This window comes from Crassostrea angulata, chromosome 7 (genome assembly GCF_025612915.1).
Source record: "Crassostrea angulata isolate pt1a10 chromosome 7, ASM2561291v2, whole genome shotgun sequence".
NCBI classification, from domain to species: domain Eukaryota; kingdom Metazoa; phylum Mollusca; class Bivalvia; order Ostreida; family Ostreidae; genus Magallana; species Magallana angulata.
Genome location: NC_069117.1, coordinates 3,221,588 through 3,245,103, shown reverse-complemented (window position 1 = coordinate 3,245,103; position 23,516 = coordinate 3,221,588). Strand labels below are relative to the sequence as shown.

General features: G+C 35.8%; 1 protein-coding gene across 1 annotated transcript; it reads left to right on the top strand.

Annotated features, from left to right (window-relative positions):
* The first annotated feature begins 12 nt into the window (after window positions 1-12).
* On the top strand, window positions 13-22,213 carry LOC128192778 (general transcription factor 3C polypeptide 5-like). Its single transcript, XM_052865739.1, has 10 exons — window positions 13-201; window positions 2,337-2,541; window positions 3,170-3,323; window positions 3,802-3,905; window positions 4,215-4,348; window positions 4,721-4,928; window positions 5,085-5,242; window positions 5,414-5,530; window positions 7,076-7,196; window positions 21,897-22,213. Exons 1-10 carry the CDS (start codon window positions 43-45, stop codon window positions 22,073-22,075), a joined length of 1,539 nt encoding a protein of 512 aa, XP_052721699.1. The 5' UTR covers window positions 13-42; the 3' UTR covers window positions 22,076-22,213.
* The last annotated feature ends 1,303 nt before the right edge of the window (window positions 22,214-23,516 follow it).

Below are 23,516 nucleotides of genomic sequence, written 5' to 3'. Positions count from 1 at the left end.
GATTGTCACAAAGCGAAAATAGAAGGTGAAAGTAAGTTAAACATGGAGATGGAAAAGGCGCACAACTGGACAGACTTCGATAAATTAACTACAGTACCATACAATAAACATAGAAAGTTTGTAGGTGTAGAGTATCCTGGGATAATAAAGAATCCCGAGAGAGCTCTCAAAACCCTAGGAGGAATTGATAATCTTGAAAAGGTACTACTATAGTATTGAGAAAGCTCTTTGGAAATAGTAAACAGGTTCAGTACAATGTCTTGATTTAGCTATATAGCCTGAATAAGTTATATAGCTTTATTGAGCCATTCAGAATAGCTTGATTTAGCCATTTTGTCATACATTTTTCTTAAATGTGTTATTTTTTCAGCATGTAAAAACAATTGCACTTTAGTGCAGAGATAGCTATTAACTTTCAACTGTTCTGTAAACAATGCATGTAAAGTAACCCATCAAATGGTGTCTCCTTATGAGATTTTGCACTTAAAGTTCGTAAAGTTTTGAAGCAATTAATTATTGAACACACAAATACTTCTGGAATAAAATGTAAAAGAGGACAGTTATGGTAAACAAGATAATTATAATTGATTGGTAATCTTATGCACACAAAGTGGTGGACAGTTACCCAAACAATGGAAATATATATTCTGCTTAAAAGTGTTTAAAAGCTGCAACGTTAAACTATTTTGATTAGTATTACTTTAGTAAAGCCTAAAAAAAAAAGTTGTGTGTTTAGGGTAACCCGACCTAACCTACAAAAATGCCCCGACCCTACCATTTTTATCCAATTGTGAATTTTTATTATTTCTATTAAAAAATCCGTTTTTAAATATGGCAGAAACAAACATTCTAAGGATTCATGCAGAAAAAAAAAAATGATAAAATAAAAAAAAATCCCTACCTACCTAACCTAATTTTTTCATCAGTGTTACCCTAAACACACATTTTTTGTCCCCCGCCGCAACGCGGAGTGGGGACATAGAAATGCCGGGCGTCCGTCCGTCCGTGGGTCCGTGTGTCCTTGGGTCCGTGCGTCCGTGGGTCCGTGCGTCCATCCGTCACACTTTTTTGTAAACGCTCTCATGCCTACAAATTTTGACGGGGTTTCATTAAATTTATACCAAATGTTTATACCACTATTACCTTGGTCAAGTTCGAAAATCAATGTTAGTCGTTACTTTTTGTTGGCGTTATGGGACTTTAACCACAATCATGACTCCGTTTTATCCAAAAATTGACCTTGTAAGCGCTCTCATGCCTACAAATTTTGACGGATTTTCATTAAATTTATACCAAATGTTTATACCACTATTACCTTGGTCAAGTTCGAAAATCAGCGTTAGTCGATATTTTTTGTTGGCGTTATGGGACTTTGACCACAATAATGACTCCGTTTTATCCAAAAATTGACCTTGTAAGCGCTCTCATGCCTACAAATTTTGACAGATTTTCATTAAATTTATACCAAATGTTTATACCACTAATACTTTGGTCAAGTTCGAAAATCAGCTTTGGTCGATACTTTTTGTTGGAGTTATTGGGACTTTGACCACAATCATGACTCCGTTTTTTTCCAAAAATTGATCTTGTAAGCGGCTCATGCCTACAAATTTTGACGGATTTTCATTAAATTTATACCAAATGTTTATACCACTAATACCTTGGTCAAGTTCCTAAATCAGCCTTGGTCGATAGACTCGATACTAGTATACTGCTTGACCGGCGGGGGACCCTGGAATTCTATTCTTGTTTATTTTAGGCCTAATGGTCAATTTTGCAAATATGAGTAATAAGTTAATTGCAATTTTTTGTCTATTTCTTATCATAAACATTTTCATTAAAAACTGCATATGAATAGTTAAATCAAGCTATTCTGGATTCAAGCTAATAAGCTATATAGCTAAATCAAGAGATTGTACTTGACCAGGTAAAGGCATTTAACATGATGATGTTTTGAAGATGTTTACATAAATTAATTTTTTCTTTTGAATTAACCTGGGTGGGGAGGTGGTGGGCCTACAGACTCTGCTCTACTGACCTTCCTTCATCTTTGCTCGCCAAGGGTGACGATCCACGGTGTTCCTCTATTCACTGAACAGAGGAACCATACCCAAGAAGATCACTGTGGATCAACCTAGGGTGAATAAGAGGAACACCATGAATCATCACCCTTGGCTAGTGAAGATGACCTTCCTGTAGATCTTCACATGTTTATCATGTTTATAATATAATGATGAAATTTACTTCACGTGTATGTTTTATAATTATGGATTGTTTATAGTGAAGATGTAGGCACTTAAGGTGTATGTTAATCTACAAAGGGTTTTAATTTATAGGTGTATTCAACAACAAACAAAAGAGCAGATTTACATTTTCAACCTGGAAACATCTTTTGTAAACCGGCGTTTGCTGAAAGGGCAGCCGCAACATGCCTTCTGTTGAAAGTGAAGCGGAGAAGGAGAAAGGGAGAGAAATCTTGGGAGAGTTGTCAATACCAAGTGGAAGTTCTGGGCAGCCTTGAAACAATGTATACATTTAATAGTAAGTGTTTTTTCATGGAAATACCGGTAACAATTAGTATTCTAACATAATCAGTTAATTATATACTCTTACATTCCTTTAAAGATAGGTGTGTTCAAAATAAACAACAATCTTTTTCTCTAATGATATCATAGATAAGAATATGTACATGTATATGGAAGCAACTTTAATTTTAATTTGTTTTAAAGGCATTGTAAAGGTTCCTTAGTTTCATTTAAGAATTTTTAAGAACTCTTGTTTAGGTGTGATCACATAATGAAGAATTTTAGTTCACAAAGCAATCCATAATTAGATATGTTTCTACAACTCTCATTGCATTGTTCATAAATCGAACTTGCAGGGTTTTCACATTTTATACAAGTGACACTCAATTAAAACTCCAATTTTTCCCCTTATATCAAAGTAAATTTACTTTTTATCTCTCACACTTATTTTTTTCAAAGATATTGGTCCCTCAAAGCTAACTACAATTTTTATATTTCTACCTTTCTAAACATAATTACTACCTGGGTTTAGGAAATTTTCAAGTTTATATATTGGTCTTTAAATCACACATAATAAAAGCATATAATTAAATAAATGCATGATTCTACATATAGTTGATATCTATACTTTAATTAAATTTCAGGTATGGCAGACTTCCAGTATCTTCCAGTTGTAAAAGGCAAAAATGGCAAACTAGAGCAGATTCATGATAGAATTGTCCTGAGTGATTTTGTGGACAGGAATGAATTCATAGACAGGGATGTCCCCGTCTTCCTACCGCCTGTCATATTCTCCAGGTAAAGCAAAGCTTTAGGAAAGAGAATTGAAAGATGTGTCCATACAAAAGAAAATAAGGTTGAATAAGATAAAACTATAGCAAATAGTTCTGAGGAACTTCTTTCTTTTCTTATTTATACTGACTACTGGAAGTGGTTTAAAGTTTACAACAGATGTTGATAAGTAATCCCTTTCTTTGCTCTTTAACCTTGCATCATACCGACCTTTGTGACCCCTGGGATAAGTTGACTTCTATAACCACTGTTATTCTACTTGATCTGTGACCTCTGTGATCCCTGTAATTGACTGACCTCTGTGACCTGCTGACCTCTTTGACCCCTGTAATTGACTGACCTCTGTGATCCCTGTAATTGACTGACCTCTGTGACCTGTTGACCTCTTTGACCCCTGTAATGGACGTCTGTGTCCTTGTCATCTGCTGACCCCTGTAATTGACTGACCTCTGTGACCCTGTAATCGGGTGTCCTCTGGTTGTAGGTTTGACTACCCAGACAAGGACTACCTGTACAGAGATGCTGTGGTACACAAGCCGGGCTATGTGAACCCTGACAAGGACCGGCCAGCTAACCTGATTGGTACAGGTGAGCTAAAAGTCAAGTAGTTCAAACAGGTCAACAAGAATTCAATCCCTGTGTAAATGTTTTACTTAAAGTATTGTACATAATTATATAATAAGTGATCATGTAGAAGCAAAGATTACTTACAAGGGAAGAACAGTTCAACCTTTTTTTTTAAGTAAAAGTGTAAAAGCAAGAAATTGAAGCAACATTATTTGAAACAACAGCATTAAAAAGCTTTGTAAAATAAAAATTTCCAGAACTATTTTAAACCAATGGTTTTGTTAAACATCTTTATCAATGTCAACAAATGATTATATGTATGCTTTGTAGTGAGGGAGAAAAGAAAAGTGTACACAGTTTTCTTGAACTACAATGATGAAGTTCCAGAGAAACCTCAAGAGGAAGCAGTTGTAAGCCTGCGACTCAAATACAATGCACCCCAAGGCGAAGAAGAATTGGCCAAGGTGAATATATTTTCTATTTCATGGGTTGCCTGACTTTTGTCAGATTTTAAGATTTTGAAACATACACCAAAGCAAATCGTTCAAAATAGGAATTAATTTCAAAGTCAGGCCATAAAAAATAGTTAATTTGTTCTCAATATCTTCAAAACAGATTCAGCAGGATAAGGGTTTATTTTTGTTTTTATTTCATAAAAAAAGATGTAGGTTTTTTTCTATTATTTTTACAATTTGCAATTCTTATTCTTTAGAAAACATCAAAGCTATGATGTTTGAGAGAGCCCTGTGTTAGAGCATCATTAGAATATTAAGTGTAGTACATGTACAAGCCTCAGAAACTCCCTTTTGCATTTGTAGTTTGTGTTTTTCTTACAGTTGTTTGAGCAGCGACCTGTCTGGTCCCGGACGGCACTAAACAGCTTTTACACAGGTAAGCTGGATAAGCTGAAATACCTGCTGCCCCTGGTCTCCTTCTACTACCTGAACGGCCCCTGGAGGTGTCAGTGGGTCAGGTTCGGCTACGACCCTCGCAAGCACCCAGAGGCAAAGATGTACCAAATCGTAGATTACAGGGCCAGGCAAAGTAAGTAAAAAGAGTGTGGAATGGTACTATTTACAGTTAACATGATTATAGTGATTTATAAACACCCAAGATTTATTGACTTGAAACATGATAAAATTTAGGATCAACAGGTATGTTGTCAAAAGTGCTGAGTTATAAACTTTGATGTGTTGTCAGACTCGCCTGCTGATATAGTTGGTGTTACTCTAAAGAGATCGCCAAATGTTATTGCCTTTCCTGCTATGAAGAGAAAAAATGCCAATGCCGCAAAAATAAACCTGACTGCAGCTCGTACTCCAAAAACCACTACCCCAGAGGAAAGTGAAGAATCCAAAGTGAGTCAGTGGAATCATGGGGCGGGAATTATCAGCCATATAATGTCATCTATTTCAGTTTTTGTGCAAAAGTGGGATAAGTTTGGGAAAAGATCCAAATTTGTAGGGTTAGAATACAATTTAGTAATTTCAAGTTAATGACTAAACTGAGTAGCTTTGTGAATTCTTTAGATTCCACTCCATGTGTATGTCCCAGAGAGGTTGCCTCCTTGCAGACAGATGTTTTACCAAATGTGTGACATCCAGATGGAGGAAATTCAGTCCATCATTGAAAACAGCACAGTCCCCGTAAGCCTCTATATAAAAGAAATATTTACATTCCACTAATTTTTTGCATGTAAAATGTGTGGGAAGCTACTGCAGATATAGCACCATAACACAGTTATCATCAGTATTCGTTGAATACCAATTTTCATGGATTTCGTAGTTAAATTTATCCATGAAAATAAATGTTCATTGAAGTGCACTTTCTACTAACTGTTAGTATTGATAGGATCATTGGCCACGAATTTAAGTATCCTTGAAACTGTGTTTTTCACTTTAACCACAAAAATTGATACCCTTGAATATTAATGAAATCACAGTAAGGAGTTTATAAAGACATCACAATGTGGATGCTGTTAAAATGCAACGTCACAAATGAAAATCAAAGTCTGCGCTTTAGTTTCTCATTTTGTATGCACACACCATTGCAGTTATGAGACTATATCTTTAAAAAAAAATTTTGATTAAATTAAATGCTTATATCTCTCCCAAGTTACAATTATTAAATAAGATTTGGTTTATTCCTTTGGTTTTATTTAAACTGTATAATAAATCTTTACGTACCAATTACATTGTATTAAGTGATTACCAAAAGACACAGCTTTACAAATCTATCTATACTACTATATCAAAATATCAGACTCGAATTTTTGGGCTTTAATACCGAGAAATTGGAAGGGTACTATCTTTTGTTTTATATATTTTAATCATCATTGGTACTTGAAGGTTACCAATTTGTTTTTATTTTTTCATAATCAAGCTTCGCTAATTAATAATCAATGAAAATTCCTTTAAAAAATCCGGAAATCATCTGAATTTTTTGGATTTTACAATCTTGTGCATGCGCATTACATTCACCCCAAATCATGAGAGGCTGTTTAGTTTATGTTTCCACAATATCACATTTGCAAGGATAAATTTTTATTGGAAATTTGGCCATCAAAGGATAACTCTGCATTTATTATGAAAAATCCAGAGAGTTCTGAATGTCAACATGAAGTGTAAATTCGAAGCGAGTAAAAAACGTTGGTGAAAAAGTGTTGAATTTCTTATTTATAAAATATGAATTAAATTTTTAAATGAAAGGTATTTACAGCCTCAAAATGGTTTGTTATGAATAATTTGACTGTTATTTTCAATACAGCTTCATTAATTTTCTCTAAAATCATTTTGAAGCAATTTTGCATTTTTTGCTACATTACGGGTACCGGTATATGGGAGGCATTTTAATTAACTGTGGTGAAGGCCTGTGCCGGGACACAGTTAGATTATTATAACTAAGCAGAGTGTAGTGAAATTAATAGCATTATTGTAGGCTTGGTTATGTAAATTTCAACAATACGGTGTGTCAATGTATCTCTTTCGTAAATGTCCGATATCATATGCAATGCCAACCCGTGCACACACGGGTCAAAATCTAGTAGTAATAATTATAAACATATACTGGTTCATTTCATTTGAATTTGGACATATTTCTGTGTTCTGTTTTGTGTTATTTGAAACATCTTAATCACCATAATTATAAAATTATTTTTGATAAATGTACGCTATACTTTCATTTTCCGGTAGGTATGCACAGAAAAAGATGGTTGGTGCCACAAAGGCACAGTAGAGAAAATACGAGACATCATGACCAAGCGAGCACTGGAAGTTCTTGACAGCCAAGGAATATCTGTGTCCCACATCCTACGTGAGTTACTCTGCGTTTAATTGATGTAGTCAACAGGCTTATTATAATATTTTGCTAATTTGCACTGTAGATATCATGTCACTTTATCTACCTTCCTTTGAGGAGAACCTTTGAAATATGACGTGTAGTGTTCCTGTCAGTGCATTGGTGTAGTATAATCTTTTGGTCTGAAACAAAAACAAATGTGATTTGAATATTTGTAACCGGTCAGAATTTTTAAGAGCCAAGTGTGGCATCTTTTAAAATTGTGTTATTGGCATGAAGACTTATTTTTCATGATACACTCAACTTGGTTAGATTCCGTGAGCTGTCCCAGACAGATGTAGAGTATGTTGCTGTGAGCGTTAGTTGTCTGTGCTGAATATCTTCCTGTGACCTTCGGTTGTCTGTGCTGAGAATGTTGCTTGACTGTCAGTTGTCTGTGCTGAGTATGTTGCTGTGACTGTCGGTTGTCTGTGCTGAGTATGTTGAGTGACTGTTGGTTGTCTGAGCTGAGTATGTTGCTGTGACTGTCGGTTGTCTGTGCTGAGTATGTTGCTTGACTGTCGGTTGTCTGTGCTGAGTATGTTGCTTGACTGTCTGTTGTCTGTGCTGAGTATGTTGCTATGACTGTCGGTTGTTTGTGCTGAGTATGTTGCTTGACTGTCAGTTGTCTGTGCTGAGTATTTTGCTTGACTGTCTGTTGTCTGTGCTGAGTATGTTGCTGTGACTGTCGGTTGTTTGTGCTGAGTATGTTGCTTGACTGTCTGTTGTCTGTGCTGAGTATGTTGCTTGACTGTTGGTTGTCTGTGCTGAGTATGTTGCTGTGACCGTCTATTTTCTGTGCTGAGTATGTTGCTGTGACTGGTTGTCTGTGCTGAGTATGTTGCTGTTACCGTCTGTTGTCTGTGCTGAGTATGTTGCTTGACTGTCTGTTGTCTGAGCTGAGTATGTTGCTGTGACCGTCGGTTGTCTGTGCAGTGTATGTTGCTGTGACTGTCGGTTGTGTGAGCTGAGTATGTTGCTTTGACCGTCTGTTGTCTGTGCTGAGTATGTTGCCGTGACTATGGTTGTCTGTGCTGAGTATGTTGCTGTGACCTTTGGTTGTCTGAGCTGAGTATGATGCTGTGACTGTCTGTTGTCTGTGCTGAGTATGTTGCTGTGACTGTCGGTTGTCTGTGCTGAGTATGTTGCTGTGACCGTCGGTTGTCTGTGCAGTGTAGGTTGCTGTGACTGTCGGTTGTGTGAGCTGAGTATGTTGCTGTGACCGTCTGTTGTCTGTGCTGAGTATGTTGCCGTGATTATGGTTGTCTGTGCTGAGTATGTTGCTGTGACCTTTGGTTGTCTGAGCTGAGTATGATGCTGTGACTGTCTGTTGTCTGTGCTGAGTATGTTGCTGTGACTGTCGGTTGTCTGTGCTGAGTATGTTGCTGTGACCGTCTGTTGTCTGTGCTGAGTATGTTGCTGTGAGCGTTAGTTGTCTGTGCTGAATATGTTGCTGTGACTGTCGGTTGTCTGTGCTGAGTATGTTGCTGTGACCGTCTGTTGTCTGTGCTGAGTATGTTGCTGTGACTGTTGGTTGTCTGTGCTGAGTATGTTGCTGTGACCGTCTGTTGTCTGTGCTGAGTATGTTGCTGTGACTATGGTTGTGTGAGCTGAGTATGTTGCAGTGACTGTGGTTGTTTGTGCTGAGTATGTTGCTTGACTGTCAGTTGTCTGTGCTGAGTATGTTGCTGTGACTGTCGGTTGTCTGTGCTGAGTATGTTGCTGTGACTGTCTGTTGTCTGTGCTGAGTATGTTGCTGTGACTGTCAGTTGTTTGTTCTGAGTATGTTGCTATGACTGTCGGTTGTCTGTGCTGAGTATGTTGCTGTGACTGTCAGTTGTTTGTGCTGAGTATGTTGCTGTGACTGTCGGTTGTCTGTGCTGAGTATGTTGCTGTGACTGTCAGTTGTCTGTGCTGAGTATGTTGCTGTGACCGTCGGTTGTCTGTGTTGAGTATGTTGCTGTGACTATGGTTGTCTGTGCTGAGTATGTTGCTGTGACTGTCGGTTGTCTGTGCTGAGTATGTTGCTGTGACTGTCTGTTGTCTGTGTTGAGTATGTTGCTGTGACCGTCTGTTGTCTGTGCTGAGTATGTTGCCGTGACTATGGTTGTCTGTGCTGAGTATGTTGCTGTGACTGTCAGTTGTCTGTGCTGAGTATGTTGCTGTGACCGTCGGTTGTCTGTGCTGAGTATGTTGCTGTGACTATGGTTGTCTGTGCTGAGTATGTTGCTGTGACTGTCGGTTGTCTGTGCTGAGTATGTTGCTGTGACTGTCTGTTGTCTGTGTTGAGTATGTTGCTGTGACCGTCTGTTGTCTGTGCTGAGTATGTTGCCGTGACTATGGTTGTCTGTGCTGAGTATGTTGCTGTGACTGTCAGTTGTCTGTGCTGAGTATGTTGCTGTGACCGTCGGTTGTCTGTGCTGAGTATGTTGCTGTGACCGTCGGTTGTCTGTGCTACATGTTGTGTGATCTCGGGAGACTTCTCATTAATTCAAGCATCTCATATCCTCACATTAGACCAGTATCAATAACGAAATTAGTCACACAATTGTTATGTGTGTAAAGTTGTGTATGATATTTTATTCAGCAGGATATAATTTCAGTTTTTTTCATAAAATGTTTCTATGTTTGGGTGTAAAGAAACATAAAAGTGATCAGATTTCAATTCAAATTGGAATGCTGTACATCCTCTGTTAGTTCTATGGAGGTCGTTTTGCCACCTGCACAGAATGAAGTCAGAGCCCCTATGACAAACTTAACTGATAGGTACTGTGAGAATACTAAATGAAAGTGACACGGTCAAGATTTACTAAAGATACAAAACATTGTCACAAACTGATTTACCTTTTAGAGAGTTATTGCCCTTTGAGTTATACATTCCCTGCTCATTTGATTTTATTCATATTAAAAAAAAAGCTTCACTATTGCTTCAGGGCATGATATGTCTGATGTGTGTAATCCTAGAGCAAGCATTCATATTCATGATGTACTGAGTTGAACTGTTTTATCAGTATTATGGTATGTGCAAAGAGAATACCGTGTTCCAACCGTACCGAATCAAAATGTTAAAAAATCACTCAGGCCTGCAATCGGGACATGCATCATAAGCTGATAGCAACCGCAGGCCCCAGGGCATAGTGTGTAGACACTGTTACCTAGCTAACTTTAAGAAATATGACCTTTATTACGGTATATATTGGCAGATCTGCTTGGTTTCCTTTAAAGCGCTATCTGTCAAACACTGTCTTCTTTCTAAGTATGCAAATTATAGTCAAGCAAAGCCGGCTGTAAAAAAAGGAATGAATGGTAAATGATGAAATTTGCTCAGACATTGATTATTCAGAATACTGCTGACTTAGCAAAATTGTGGGAGAATCTTACGATGCTGGCAAAATGGAGGATTAGAAATCAATTCAGTTGGATAGTATGCAATGGTATGGCCATAAAAAGAAAGCAGTGAAAGCAACAGAATATGAAGAATTTGATATTAGTTGACATGGCAGGGAGTCATGCTGGGTACCTGTATCTCACCTGTATCTCACCTGTCAGAGAATCTACAGTGGCTGAAATCTACCATCCATAAAATCTACATATGTACTTATATAACATTCAACTGTCTGTTATATCCTTAATAGAATTTTTTAAAATTCTATTTTGTCAAGTGAATTGTTAAGTGTACTTCATGAATAAGTCATAGATATGCGAATATGTCATAACGTTGTACGCCCATAATTTTCACCCTAGAGAAGCATTCTATTTTAATCAAAATATTTGAGGGGGTGGGACCTGTTTACCAAATTTTTTGGACCCCCACTGGTTTTCTGCGTGAGCAGTAAGACAACTTTCACCTAGCCGCTCGACCTGGTGCACCTCTTGTCGGTACTGAATGCATCTCTTATCTGTATACCTGTCCACCTGTATACATGCCTATTTGTATGCCTGCCTACCTGTATACCTGTCTGTACCTCTCTGTTAACCTGCACCTCTCTAGTTTAAGTTTCTTTGACAAATAGAATTTTCATTCATCCTCCTTGATATTAGAAATGACATAATATGGAATTTATCCATTCCTTTCATATTTGCAACCTTTAAACAGGGTGACAAACTGATTTGCTTTGAAAGGTATTCCAACACACAATTTTTTTTATAAATTTTGTCACTTTAAAATTGATTAAAAAGGATCAAAGATTTGTGAACAGAAGCATCTCTGTTTGACTTGCCTCCTTCCTTTTAGATGTTGAGCTATTTTTAAACCATTTGAATGATTGGCAGACAATAATCTATTTACTCATATCAAACATTAGACTGAAAAAACAATGGGCATAGTGTAAATGCAACATAGGGTTTGGAGCACTTTGTTCCAAAAATGTTAGTATAATGCAGTAGATCTTGATCGTCTATTCTTGCAATATTTCAATTCTTCTGAAATATATTAGACCTCCTCGATCGTGATTTCAGTTTTTCATTTTCAGTTTTTATTTGAAAAACAATTATTGCATAACGGAATATGTACAATTGAAATATGTTTTCAATCAAATCATCATATATTGATAAATTTTCAAACACCCAATTAACCTGAGAAGTCCGACACCAGACAAGTACCACACCAGACAAGTGCATGATTCACCGGAAATTTTTAGACAAACATGGACCAATCAACAAGGTAGCTGTTTACGTAATCACAAGAATTGTTTTGATGCAGGGAACAATAGATAAATATTCAAATACACTGGAATATAATAAAAAAAATGGAGCATTTTGACAAAATAAAATGAAGCTGAAATTGTAAGTGTAATCATACAATACGCATTACAAACGATATTGGCAATCTTACTTCCACGATATCCATATTCACGGCCTGAAAAAGTGGGGTAAAGTATAATACGCAAGTCCACTTTTGATCTAATTTTGGCTGAAAAAATGCATGTTTATTCATTACAAGACTTAACAGTATAAACTGAAATATGTTGCTTGTTTGGATTTATATTCACAGTTGTTTAAATCAATTGCAATGACAGGAAAATTGACCAATAATTGAGTTTACTGTAATAATTATCCCACATAAGGCTGATCGATAAGTGGCCGGATTAGGGGAGATAACTCTCACTAATAAAATAAGCAGTCGGGGTGTTTTTTAGTGCGGTCAGTTAACAGATTAGACAAGATCCGGATTGCACAACATTTTTAAAGCATATATTAAATTTTACGAAAATATCAATTGACTGAACAATTTCGCTGGTTTTGGACAACAAGTATGGATCATTGTATTGAGTGTAATAGTGTAGATACAAGTATGGATCATTGTATTGAGTGTAATAGTGTAGATACAAGTATGGATCATTATATTGAGTGTAATAGTGTAGATGCAAGTATGAATCATTATAATGAATGTAATAGTGTAGATACAAGTATGGATCATTATATTGAGTGTAATAGTGTATATATATACAAGTATGCATCATTATATTGAGTGTAATAGTTTAGATACAAGTATGGATCATTATACTGAGTGTAATAGTGTAGATATGAGTATGGATGTAATAGTCCATCAGTATATAAAGTGTAATAGTGTAGTTATGCATGTAACAGTGTATCAGTATAAGTGTAATACAACTGTAGTGTAGATGTTAGTATGGATGTAAAAGTGTATCAGTATATTTAAAAGTATAATAGTGTAGATGTAAGAATGGATGTAAAAGTGTATCAGTATAATTGTAATAGTGTATCAGTATAATAGTGTTGTTGTGAGTATGGATGTAATAGTGTATCAGTATAAAAGTGTAGATCTATGTTTTGATGTAAAAGTGTATCAGTATAAGTGTAATAGTGTATCAGTATAAGTGTAATATTGTAGATGTAAGAATGGATGTAATAGTGTATCAGTATAAAAGTGTAGTTGTGAGTATGGATGTAATTGTATATCAGTATAATAGTTTTGATCTATGTTTTGATGTAAAAGTGTATCAGTATAAGTGTAATAGTGTAGATATGCATGCAACAGTGTATCAGTATAAGTGTAATAGTGTAGATATAAGAATGGGTGTTATAGTATATCAGTATAATAGTGTAAAATTATGTTTTGATGTAATAATGTAGAAGTGTAATAGTGTAGATGTAAGTATGGATGTAATAGTGTATCAGTATATTTAAAAGTGTAGATGTAAGTATGGATGTAATAGTGTATCGTGTAGATATGCATGTAACAGTGTATCAGTGTAAGTGTAGATGTAAGAATGGATGTAATAATGTAGAAGTGTAATAGTGTAGATGTAAGTATGGATGTAATAGTGTATCAGTATATTTAAAAGTGTAATAGTGTAGATGTAAGAATGGATGTAATAGTGTATCAGTATAATAGTGTAAATTTATGTTTTGATGTTATAATGTAGAAGGGTAATAGTGTAGATGTAAGAATGGATGAAATAGTGTATCAGTATAATAGTGTTGTTGTGAGTATGGATGTAATAGTGTATCATTATAATAGTTTAGATCTATGTTTTGATGTAATAATGTAGAAGTGTAATAGTGTAGATGTAAGTATGGATGTAATAGTGTATCAGTATATTTAAAAGTGTAATAGTTTAGGTATGAGTGTGCGTGTTGTCAGGTATTTTGCCCTGATTAAATAGCATTGATAGTTCAACACTACATATGTATAATATTAAGTTGTTTTATTTCAACTGTTTTATTTCTTGGATTTGTTCCCCTATCTCAAACTACAATCTACAATCACCTGTACTTTTATTTGGACATACAGGTAGACTTAATCAACCCTCTCAGCTCAGTCTGTGTACATGAAGTACATTTCATTCTCATTTTATCAACAGGATAATGATCTTAAGCTTAGAAAAATATTCGTCATTTCATTCATTTGTGAATTAGAAAGTAAAGTTTGTGTTCTATTTGTTATGTTTTGTGCCTGGGAGACATGCTGGGTGTACATGCTGAGAATACTAATCCCAGTGTTTCTTTCCGTCTTAAGAATGACTTGTATTGTGGAGTTCACACTTTTGCCAGCATGGCATCGAAGGTCCGTGTACTCAAAAGTTACAGAAACACACCTAGACAAGAATTCTTCCGTCTCTGTAAACTGTGTGGGCAATCTGCACCCATGATTATTGCATACGTTGATTCGACTAAAATAAAAAACATGGGGGCTTGTTGGCCTTTTCTTTTACCTGGTTAAATGTTTTAGTTGTAAGGTAAAAATATATTATTAAGGTATTAAATGACACACTAAGCATGCTACTTTTAAATCCCTGCATGGGAGTGCAGATATTCAAGTTTTAGAGGTCTCTGATTGAGTATTAATTGTCAAATTCAAAATATGATTATAAATAGAAAGCTCATTAATATGTAAAGATGTGTTGTCAGCAGTTGCCTCAAGGGAAGTTATTATAGATTTTTAGTAAAACAATGTGTTTGTTCCCTGTTTATCTCATTAACATCATCAGCATAGCTGTTACACAACAAATAATTTGTCAACTTCTGTTCAGATGTCTGTTTATGGAGGGCTTGTGTGACTAGGTCTGAAAATGATGAGTCATGTCCCATATTTTGGTGTATGAAATACTGATATTTATACCTGTAAGGTACTGTTTAAAATGCCAATTCATTTAAAGAATATGTATATATACAAGCAGATGACTTAGAGAGAAAAAAACAATCTAAACAATCTTAAAAAGTGAGCCGTCAACTGACCTGATCTAACATTTTGATAAGATTAATTTTAATCGTGTCAGAGGCCTAAGAGTTGTGACTTTATATTCTGGCTTGTAATTCATCTGTAATGCTCTGTGAAAGATACATGTATTGAAATTATGTGCAAAATCTTTCAAACCCGGTTTTAAAGTAGTGCCCAATGAAAACGTTTACCATCTCCTTGAAGAATTGAAATTCAGTTAATTTTGTGTTTTTAATGAGATATTGGTCTTGTAGATCATTCTAAATGTTATTCCAGCCCTAGTTTACGCATTCTTTATATTTACTATTTAAACAGCTTGTGTTTTTATTTAAATTTGAGCATTAGAAATTTTTACTCAAATGTTCATTTGAATCTCACTTAGATTTTATTTGAAAATCTGTTGCATACAATTTAGTAACATTGCTGTCGATCATATAATTATAAGCATTATATTGAAAAGATCTGAGTGGGTTCATCCAAAATAAAATGAGGTGGAGACCATAGCAGGTAAAACTGAATTAAAATTGAGCAGTTGGAATAAAAAAGAGATTAATATGACAAAAAATAAAGCAATACATTTATGTAAAAAGCAGGTTTGTCAAATGCTGCGCTGTAGTTGTTGTTCCTAAAAAAAAACACTTGCCAGCTATGTGCACCTGGTCTGCATGCAGGCCTTGAATTAAATCGCTGCTGCACCCCACCCTAAGCCCTAACTGTGTATTTAAGGATTTTCTTGTGGCCGCAGGTAAAGATTATCCAGGTATTCCAGAAGAATCTTTCTGACACACCTGTACATGCAATATCACTGTGTCGGCACAGTTGGGAATAGAAACATGGATATTACTCAGTATTTGAGATTATCTCAATTTCATGCGTGAATTAACCCAGCGAGTAATTATTGGTAGTTTAGGTATGCTGTGACTGTACCTCAACATTCACACTAATCAGTTCTGTGAAAGACAATGCACGAATTTCAAATCACTTTAACCTGATCAAAATCGACTAATGTAGGATTCTGATCTGGAAAGGTCGTCCCTGCTAGCTCTGACTGACCATCAATCATTTTATTTATCCGATTTTAGCGGACTCGCACAGAATCATTCCACAAGCTTAATCACAGAACAGTATGGGAGTCCATTATTAGTTTTGTAGATTATTCAGATTTATTCCTCACACATCTAACTCCAATAAAACTATAAAATAAGACAGAATAAATCTTACAATTGGTTTGATTTCTATTTAAGTCTTTGTGTCTGGCTCTTTTTTTGGTACATGTTTTATACTGCACATACATCATCTAAAGTTTGCTACCATGCGATGAACTTATACATGGACAAAATGTTGTTAACAAGATACATGTACAGGCATTAAACTATGAAGTCTGCTCTGATCAAAACATTGCTTATTAAGGGAATGCACTTAACATTCTTTGATCTATACCTTTACGAGACTTTTAAGATGAATTCTATTTGCTTACAAATTTTGCATGCATTAAAGTCGTACTTCTCTTTTTTTTCGTTTTCTGTCATGCAGGAGACTAGTAGTAATATAAATATCAGAAGATACCCTGTTCCATGTAAGTAATGTTGGACTTATGGAGGGGGTCAAAGGGTTTTTAATTCAACATCAGTTAATATGCCTGAACACAAATATTCCAAGTTTAGAGTTAGTTGGAAGATTTTAGCTTTGTATATTAGATGATGTTAGATAATTAGAAAAATATATTCAGTTTAAGAACCCTTGTGTCATTTGTAAATAGTGGTGTGGTTTTAAATTCCTGTATTTTATGTTCATAAAGCAGTCAGTTTATGACCTCTCATGAATGTCAGCTTGGGCAGTGTTTACAACACTAACAGAGAAGTCAGTCTATAATCATTCATTCACTCTTCCTCCATCTTACAAATTCCATTTCATCTCCTGTTTACTTCATGTTTGAATGATTTCAGTTTGCCTTGAAAGCTTGATAAACTTGTGTGACAAGTGAACAATGGACTCCACTGCCACTGTTTCCCATCCATGTCAACCCATTCTTGTTTGTTACACATTTCTACTAAATTACACAAACCAAATAGCTTTTACTTTCCCATAATCAAGTGTCATGGACCTGTAACTCAGATCAAAAATGTAGCATGCCTTTTAAACGGTTTCTAATAATAATGTGTAACATGCATGTATCCAGTTTGTTTGCTGAACTACAGAAATTGAATTCAATGGTTTGGCACTATCATCAAAGTGAATGGTAAAGAAGTTGGGTCTGTTAATTAATAATAAATACAGACTGAGATACTTGGCATGTATACTGGCACAGTAGATTGATTAGGAGTACCAAAGGCCACACCTTTACAGGGTACATGTACAGGTGTGTTAAAATGGCAGCTACCCAGGAGCCATAGTTATCCCACAGAATCAGCTCATACCTACAGAAAGCCTTTTTAAGCACAGCTTGTGACAAGATAACTTTGAGAAAAAAGTGATTACCGGTACATCAACACTTGAGCATTTGTAATCTTTTATCAGTTTATCCAAAAATTCATCAACATATGACCATTTCTGCAGGCCTGTATTAAGGTGATGATGAGAATAGATAGTGTGATCTCAGACTGTTAATATATGTTAATCCCATTCAATAGATTGACAGATTGTAACTGGCTGGTACTGCCCTCCCACAGCTATTACTTGTTCACTGGAGCCAACAGTTAGCCATTGGCTGCAAGTTTGCCAAGGGTCAGAGAGAAATGGCTAGATCATGGTTCTGATTTTGAAGTTCTAGTTATTTGAATTTAGCAATTCTATTTGGGGGCATATTTTAGAAAATATCAGGTCTAATACCGGTATTTCCATTTAACATTGTTTTCCTATTTGGGAAATCATAATTTTGTTTCGTTTCCGTAAGTGTTACATTCTCATCTGTTTGTTGCTCCCCTGTTGTACACAAGGTCTGGTGAGACCAGTAATGGTGCAATACCAGAAATGGTTTGGTTTTTTAATACGCTGTATCAGAATAACCTTAATATCAGTTTAACAGCAATCAGATAAAGTGGAAGCCTGTGTATTTGTTGCTATTATGTAAAAAAAAGTCTCTTTTTAATAGCCATGAGTGCAAATAAAGGTTACAATTGAGATTTAGAACAGTGGAGCCTAGTTAAAATACAGTTTGAATTATTGGTGTCTGGATTGCTGGAGCCCAACTCGAGTTGATAGTTCTTGAAGAGTTGTTATAACAATACAAAAAAAAATAAGATGTTTACAAGCTGAATGTGAAGAACACAAAACAAGTCAAAATCATGTATAAGACAGTTTCATCAACACCTCTGATGTTGAAACCTTTTTGCCTCCACCAAATGCTTGTTCCCTCTTGGTGGTGTGTGACCTGTTTTCTGTGTTCACTTGTTGGTGCGTGACCGCGGTTTCTGTGTTCACTCGGTGGTTCGTGACCAATTGGTGTGTTCACTCATTGGTTTGTTACCTGGTTTTTTGTGTAAATGGACAGAGAGGGTGGTAATCAATGAAGGCTGATCAATTATTGAAGGAACTGTTTCTGCTTCTCCTCACTCAAAGGTCAGAGGTCACACCAACATCTCCGACATGGACCCATAAACACCTCCAGCAGCCTTTTTAATTGAATCAACAATATTGTAATACATGTACAAGTGTAATAAACATGAATCTTCCATATTTCTAAGAGTTTATAAAAACTGAGCATTTTTTCAAAAGCAAAATTGGTGGATTGCAATATTATGTACAAGATGTCACATGATGACATATTTGTTTGTTTTTTACTTTTTGTAATATCTAAAAAAGGAACATCATGCATGTGCAATTTGCAAACAATATGGCTGCCTGTTGTTTGTTTTTATATTATACTTTCATCAAATGCATCCTGGGAGTCAGACACATTTTAATAGGAGCAGTGATCAAGCAATAAATGTGTCTGCAATGATGTACTTGATTCTATTCAGAGATAACTTTAATGAAATCATCATTCCATGCACTTGTTATGTAACAAATTGCAGCCCCATCCTCCATTAACATGATTAAGCAATTTCATTTTTCCATGTTTGGGAGAACTTGAAAGAATCAGCGATACAAAAAATGTTTTATCTCACAACTTCTGTTTAAAACTGAGGGATATTGTTTTATCGATTCTTAGCTTTCAGTGCAAATCTTGATTAGAAAAAAATACAGATATGTGCATTTGAGATTTGACTGCCCTCAGTAACCAAGCAAGACTGCATTATTTTGTTGGTAAATACAACTGTCACTATGGCCAACATTAAAAAAACTAGCTGTGAGATATATAGATTTTCTGCATGTTGTGTAAAGATATAATCAGAAGTCTTACATCATTGATATTGAAGATAAAGAAAATGAAAACGCAAAACCAAATACACAGATATGCTTGAATTGTAATGTTGATGTTAGTTTTATTTGGCCGTCTGAGAGAAAGGGACCAGTTTTTAGGTATCCCTGTAGTTGTCTTACTGGTACCAGTCCCTTGGAATGCATTGTTGTCGTCTGTGGTAGACACAATGAATTCTTGAAGGCCAGATCGGGCTGTATAATGCATCATCAGTATTACATAGTGGTTGTAGGCAAAAAACTAAATTATCATTTGTTCACATCTGCTAGTGACATTTCTCTATATTTGGGATGAGGCTAAGTAAAATGTCAATCCCAAGATTAAAAAGATTGGAGGCAGACCCTCAGCAAGTGTGATGATTACTGTTCTGGGGGTGATTGCTATTTAATTGGCATTACTAGGTTGCTGATTATTTAATGAAGTCAGTTTTTGTTGTTGTAATGTGTTTTGTCTGTATGTCCTTCTTTCTGTGTTTTTGTAATAAAATCTCTCATTCAGTTCCCCTTACAGCTTTTAAATGCTTCTTTAATACAGCCTGTTTGTTCGATGTTGTTGTGTTTTCTTGACCTCTAGGATGACCTTCACCCTTGCTGTTATTCTACAGTTTGACCTTTACTGCTCGGTGGTAGATCTAATTGCCTGATTTAATTTGTGAATGCCTGTGCTGCCTTTGAATTGGCACCCCAGACAAAAGACCCACTATAAATGCACTCTTTGGGCTGCCACAAATAGACATAATTGCAGTTTTGATGATTATGCAACTTCCAGAGCCAGTTGTATGGTCTCTGATAAACCTCTTTGTAACTGAAATATGTATATATACTGTAAACTTTTAGTCTACAGCATGCATACATGTCACACATCAGGTATATATAAGTATTTGCCCAGTGATTGTATAGTATTTATAAAATGGTTCACCATTGTTGTTTTCTAGTATATATGAAGTATTTGCCCACTGGTTGTTTCTAGTATATATTAAGTATTTGCCCACTGGTTGTTTCTAGTATATATGAAGTATTTGCCCACTGGTTGTTTCTAGTATATATGAAGTATTTGCCCTCTGGTTGTTTCCGGCATATACACCTATTGTTGATCTTACTTAAACTGTACACAGGTTTGTCTTCTGTTTATTTTAAGTATACATACGTATTGTTTGTCTTCTGTTTATTTCTAGCATATATGAAGTTTTTATTTACTGTAAGTATTAGTATATATTAAATGTCTGCCCATTATATTGAGAAAGGTGTTTGCCAACTGTTATTTGTTGCTGGTATGATTTAGATCTCTATTTCAGCCTTTTATCAATCTTTAAATACACCTTACTGAAGGTAGGGCTACATATCCATAAACTTTGACATACTGGGGGTGGTTGCATCTGCAATGGTTGCAGACTGAGCTATGGGTAATTTATGCAACATAAAGATCTGTTGACATGCTAATGAGCCCCATTCCTGTCCTACCAATGCAGAGGTTCAGGACCTGTTTGTGAGTAGGTGTGTAATGTGTCTGGGAAAATTCAACCTTGTCAACAGTTTTATAGAACCTTTGGCATCTGAAATGTGCTGGCATCATGTTACCTCCCTAAAAAGTTCAGAATCATGTTTGTGTATTTTAAAAAATTTAAAAAAGGAAGGTAAAGAAAACTTTCGTATCTTCATTACGTACTGCTCTTTTCTTCCTCATTTTGGGGTTATACATTAAGTCTCACCACCATTCAGATTCATAGTCTCCTAGTTGTGACCGCTAAATCCAGCGCTTCAAGCTTTCCACATGCTAACACATTTATTCTCATTCATTTGCATCATGATATGTCATTGAAATATTTACCAGGTTTTGTAGGCTAGTTACTATCTGTAGTGTTCAACAATGCTATCTTTGATGCATGCAGCTCACATATGTACATGTAGGTCTGTTTAGCAGTTATTTTTAAGGAGCTGAAGTGTTTTACAATATTTTCACTGCTATCCATTATTTTTATTAGGAGCATATAATCATAAAGCACAGTCCTTTTGAAGTTTATCAGTTTATTAAAACACCCTGTCACCCAACGCCCACCCAAGAAATACAGGGGTAAGGGATTCCTTTAAATTAGGTCAAGATTTGTTTGTTGGTTGCGTGACTATTCCTGAACAGAGTTTTTTTTTATATCTAAATACCAAATTGTGCACCAGTTGTTGTGGAATTTTTTGGGATGATTATTAAACCCTGAGAGCACAGCGGCGACAGCTAACGCCCACCATAGGTGGATCCCGACTGGTGTCTCAAGTCCCCCCACAAAGCTCTTGACAGGGTAATTTATATCCCCTCATTCCGTGGCCGTGTATTGTTTACATTTTTCTAAATCTTTATTTGCACAAAGAAGTCACCCCTTTCACAAAGTGGTGCACAGATATCAATGACTGGCTACAGTGCATAGACACACTTTTGCAAGATTGCTCACGCAGTTTTTAGAGAAAGAGGGTTTGCAGTAAATTTTATTTGGCTGAAGACTAGCTACAAATGGATTTTGATGTCTTCTGCATTTATATATTAGTCAATTTTTATGGTTTTAGATTTTTATGATCCTTTTCTGTAGTTTAACTTAAAACCAATTGAATAAGGAGAAATGATGTACATGTATTCTGTATTATAGGATCTAAAGCAAAACACAGACCAAAAAAGTTAGCTGAGGACAATGATTTGGAGGATTTACCTGAGGAGGAGGAGGACTTCGATGACATGGAAGATTTAAATATGTATGATCTTATTGAGGAACAACAGGTGGAAGATGACGTCAGTGAAATGGAGACCGAGATGTTGGAGTGTGTGTAAGAGAGAGAGAGAGAGAGAGAGAGAGAGAGAGAGAGAGAGAGAGAGTACAATGTACAGATGATTAAAGACAAGCATTGTTCTAACGAATAAAGACAAGCAGTGTACAATTGTACTAACGATTAAAGAAGTGGAAGTAAGGAGTTTGTTATATTGGCTCTGTATATCCTCATCCCAACCCCTAACGGTAGGCGTTTCGGAAAACCTGTCCTCAAAATTGAAAATACAATTAGCCTTTACTTATTCAGGTATACAAACTGGATACGTAGTTCAGCAACTCGTCAATGCATTTACTATTTGCCCTGGTCATTGGAACAGGTTCAGTAATCGAAAACATTGGTCAAAAATAAAATAGCAAAAAGGTTTGTCATTCGTCCCGTCAATATTTACAGGTTATCACTGTAAATGTGATTTTGAAGGTCTATTTGAAGTAAACAATTTCCATTATCTATAGAGACCAGTAAGCCCCTGCTGAGAGATAAAAGGATTGACGCGTTAAAGAACGTACGTCGATGTTTTTCTCATTCAAGCGTAAAAAGGCTGATCATTAGTATGCCAAATTCAGTGATATTCAGCACTTCTTGACTTTTCTCCTTATATAGCAATTCTTATGAATCGCTTGTTACGCAAAACAAACGTGCTCCCGCACAAATATTTGTCATGCAGAGTGATTTACTCATTGAGCTGTGAATGATATAGCGTCAAACATCTCCAAGGGTTGTCTACAGAATCCATGGCTGACTAATTAGTTAATGACTGACAGGACTTGAATTACTGGTAAAAGGATGGCATTGAAAAACAACGAAAAAAGCTGAGTTTACACCAACTAACTATATAACAATGAACTATATGGTTGCATTGCTATATATACCCCAAACGCCCAACACTCTGAAAACCCGTTTGCAAACCTTATAAAATCAAAGTGCGGGACGGTGCCGTAAATATGGTAAAATCGGTGATATCATTGACTCATCCTGCACTTGGTCGATGTAACATGATTCATTTCTTCCATGGGTGCACAATTGACGGTAGTCGTAAACATACGAGGTCTTTGAATCCCTCCGGTTTTTAGCTACCAGTCTTTTATGCCTGTTGCCCTACAGAGGGCGACCTAGATATCGTCTTACTTTGCATTTTAATTTCTAAAGTCATCGCGTAACTCTTTAATGAATGGGCTTGTTTGCAAAACAGACTTGTTTACGTTTTTATTTTAATTAATGGTTGTGGTTTTTAAGACACTGTACTACATGCATTGTTCCTGCAATCTTGTGTGGTCAGAGCTGACGATTGGAATCAGACGGATCGATGACGATGTCAGGATATTTCGCGTTTCTTTTTCTTTTTACAATTCAATTTATTTCACTCACATCTTATAGCCATCAATATGACGGTACACAATGTACATTTATTATACTTTCATGTTAAATACTGAAATCTGATTGGT

Bases quoted from the DNA above. Each gene is read 5' to 3' on its own strand.
- LOC128192778 (XM_052865739.1), top strand. From the start codon at position 43: ATGGAGATGGAAAAGGCGCACAACTGGACAGACTTCGATAAATTAACT. The intron at 3,324-3,801 runs GTAAAGCAAAGC...CTCTGGTTGTAG, and splicing joins CCGCCTGTCATATTCTCCAG to GTTTGACTACCCAGACAAGG. The intron at 5,531-7,075 runs GTAAGCCTCTAT...ATTTTCCGGTAG, and splicing joins TTGAAAACAGCACAGTCCCC to GTATGCACAGAAAAAGATGG.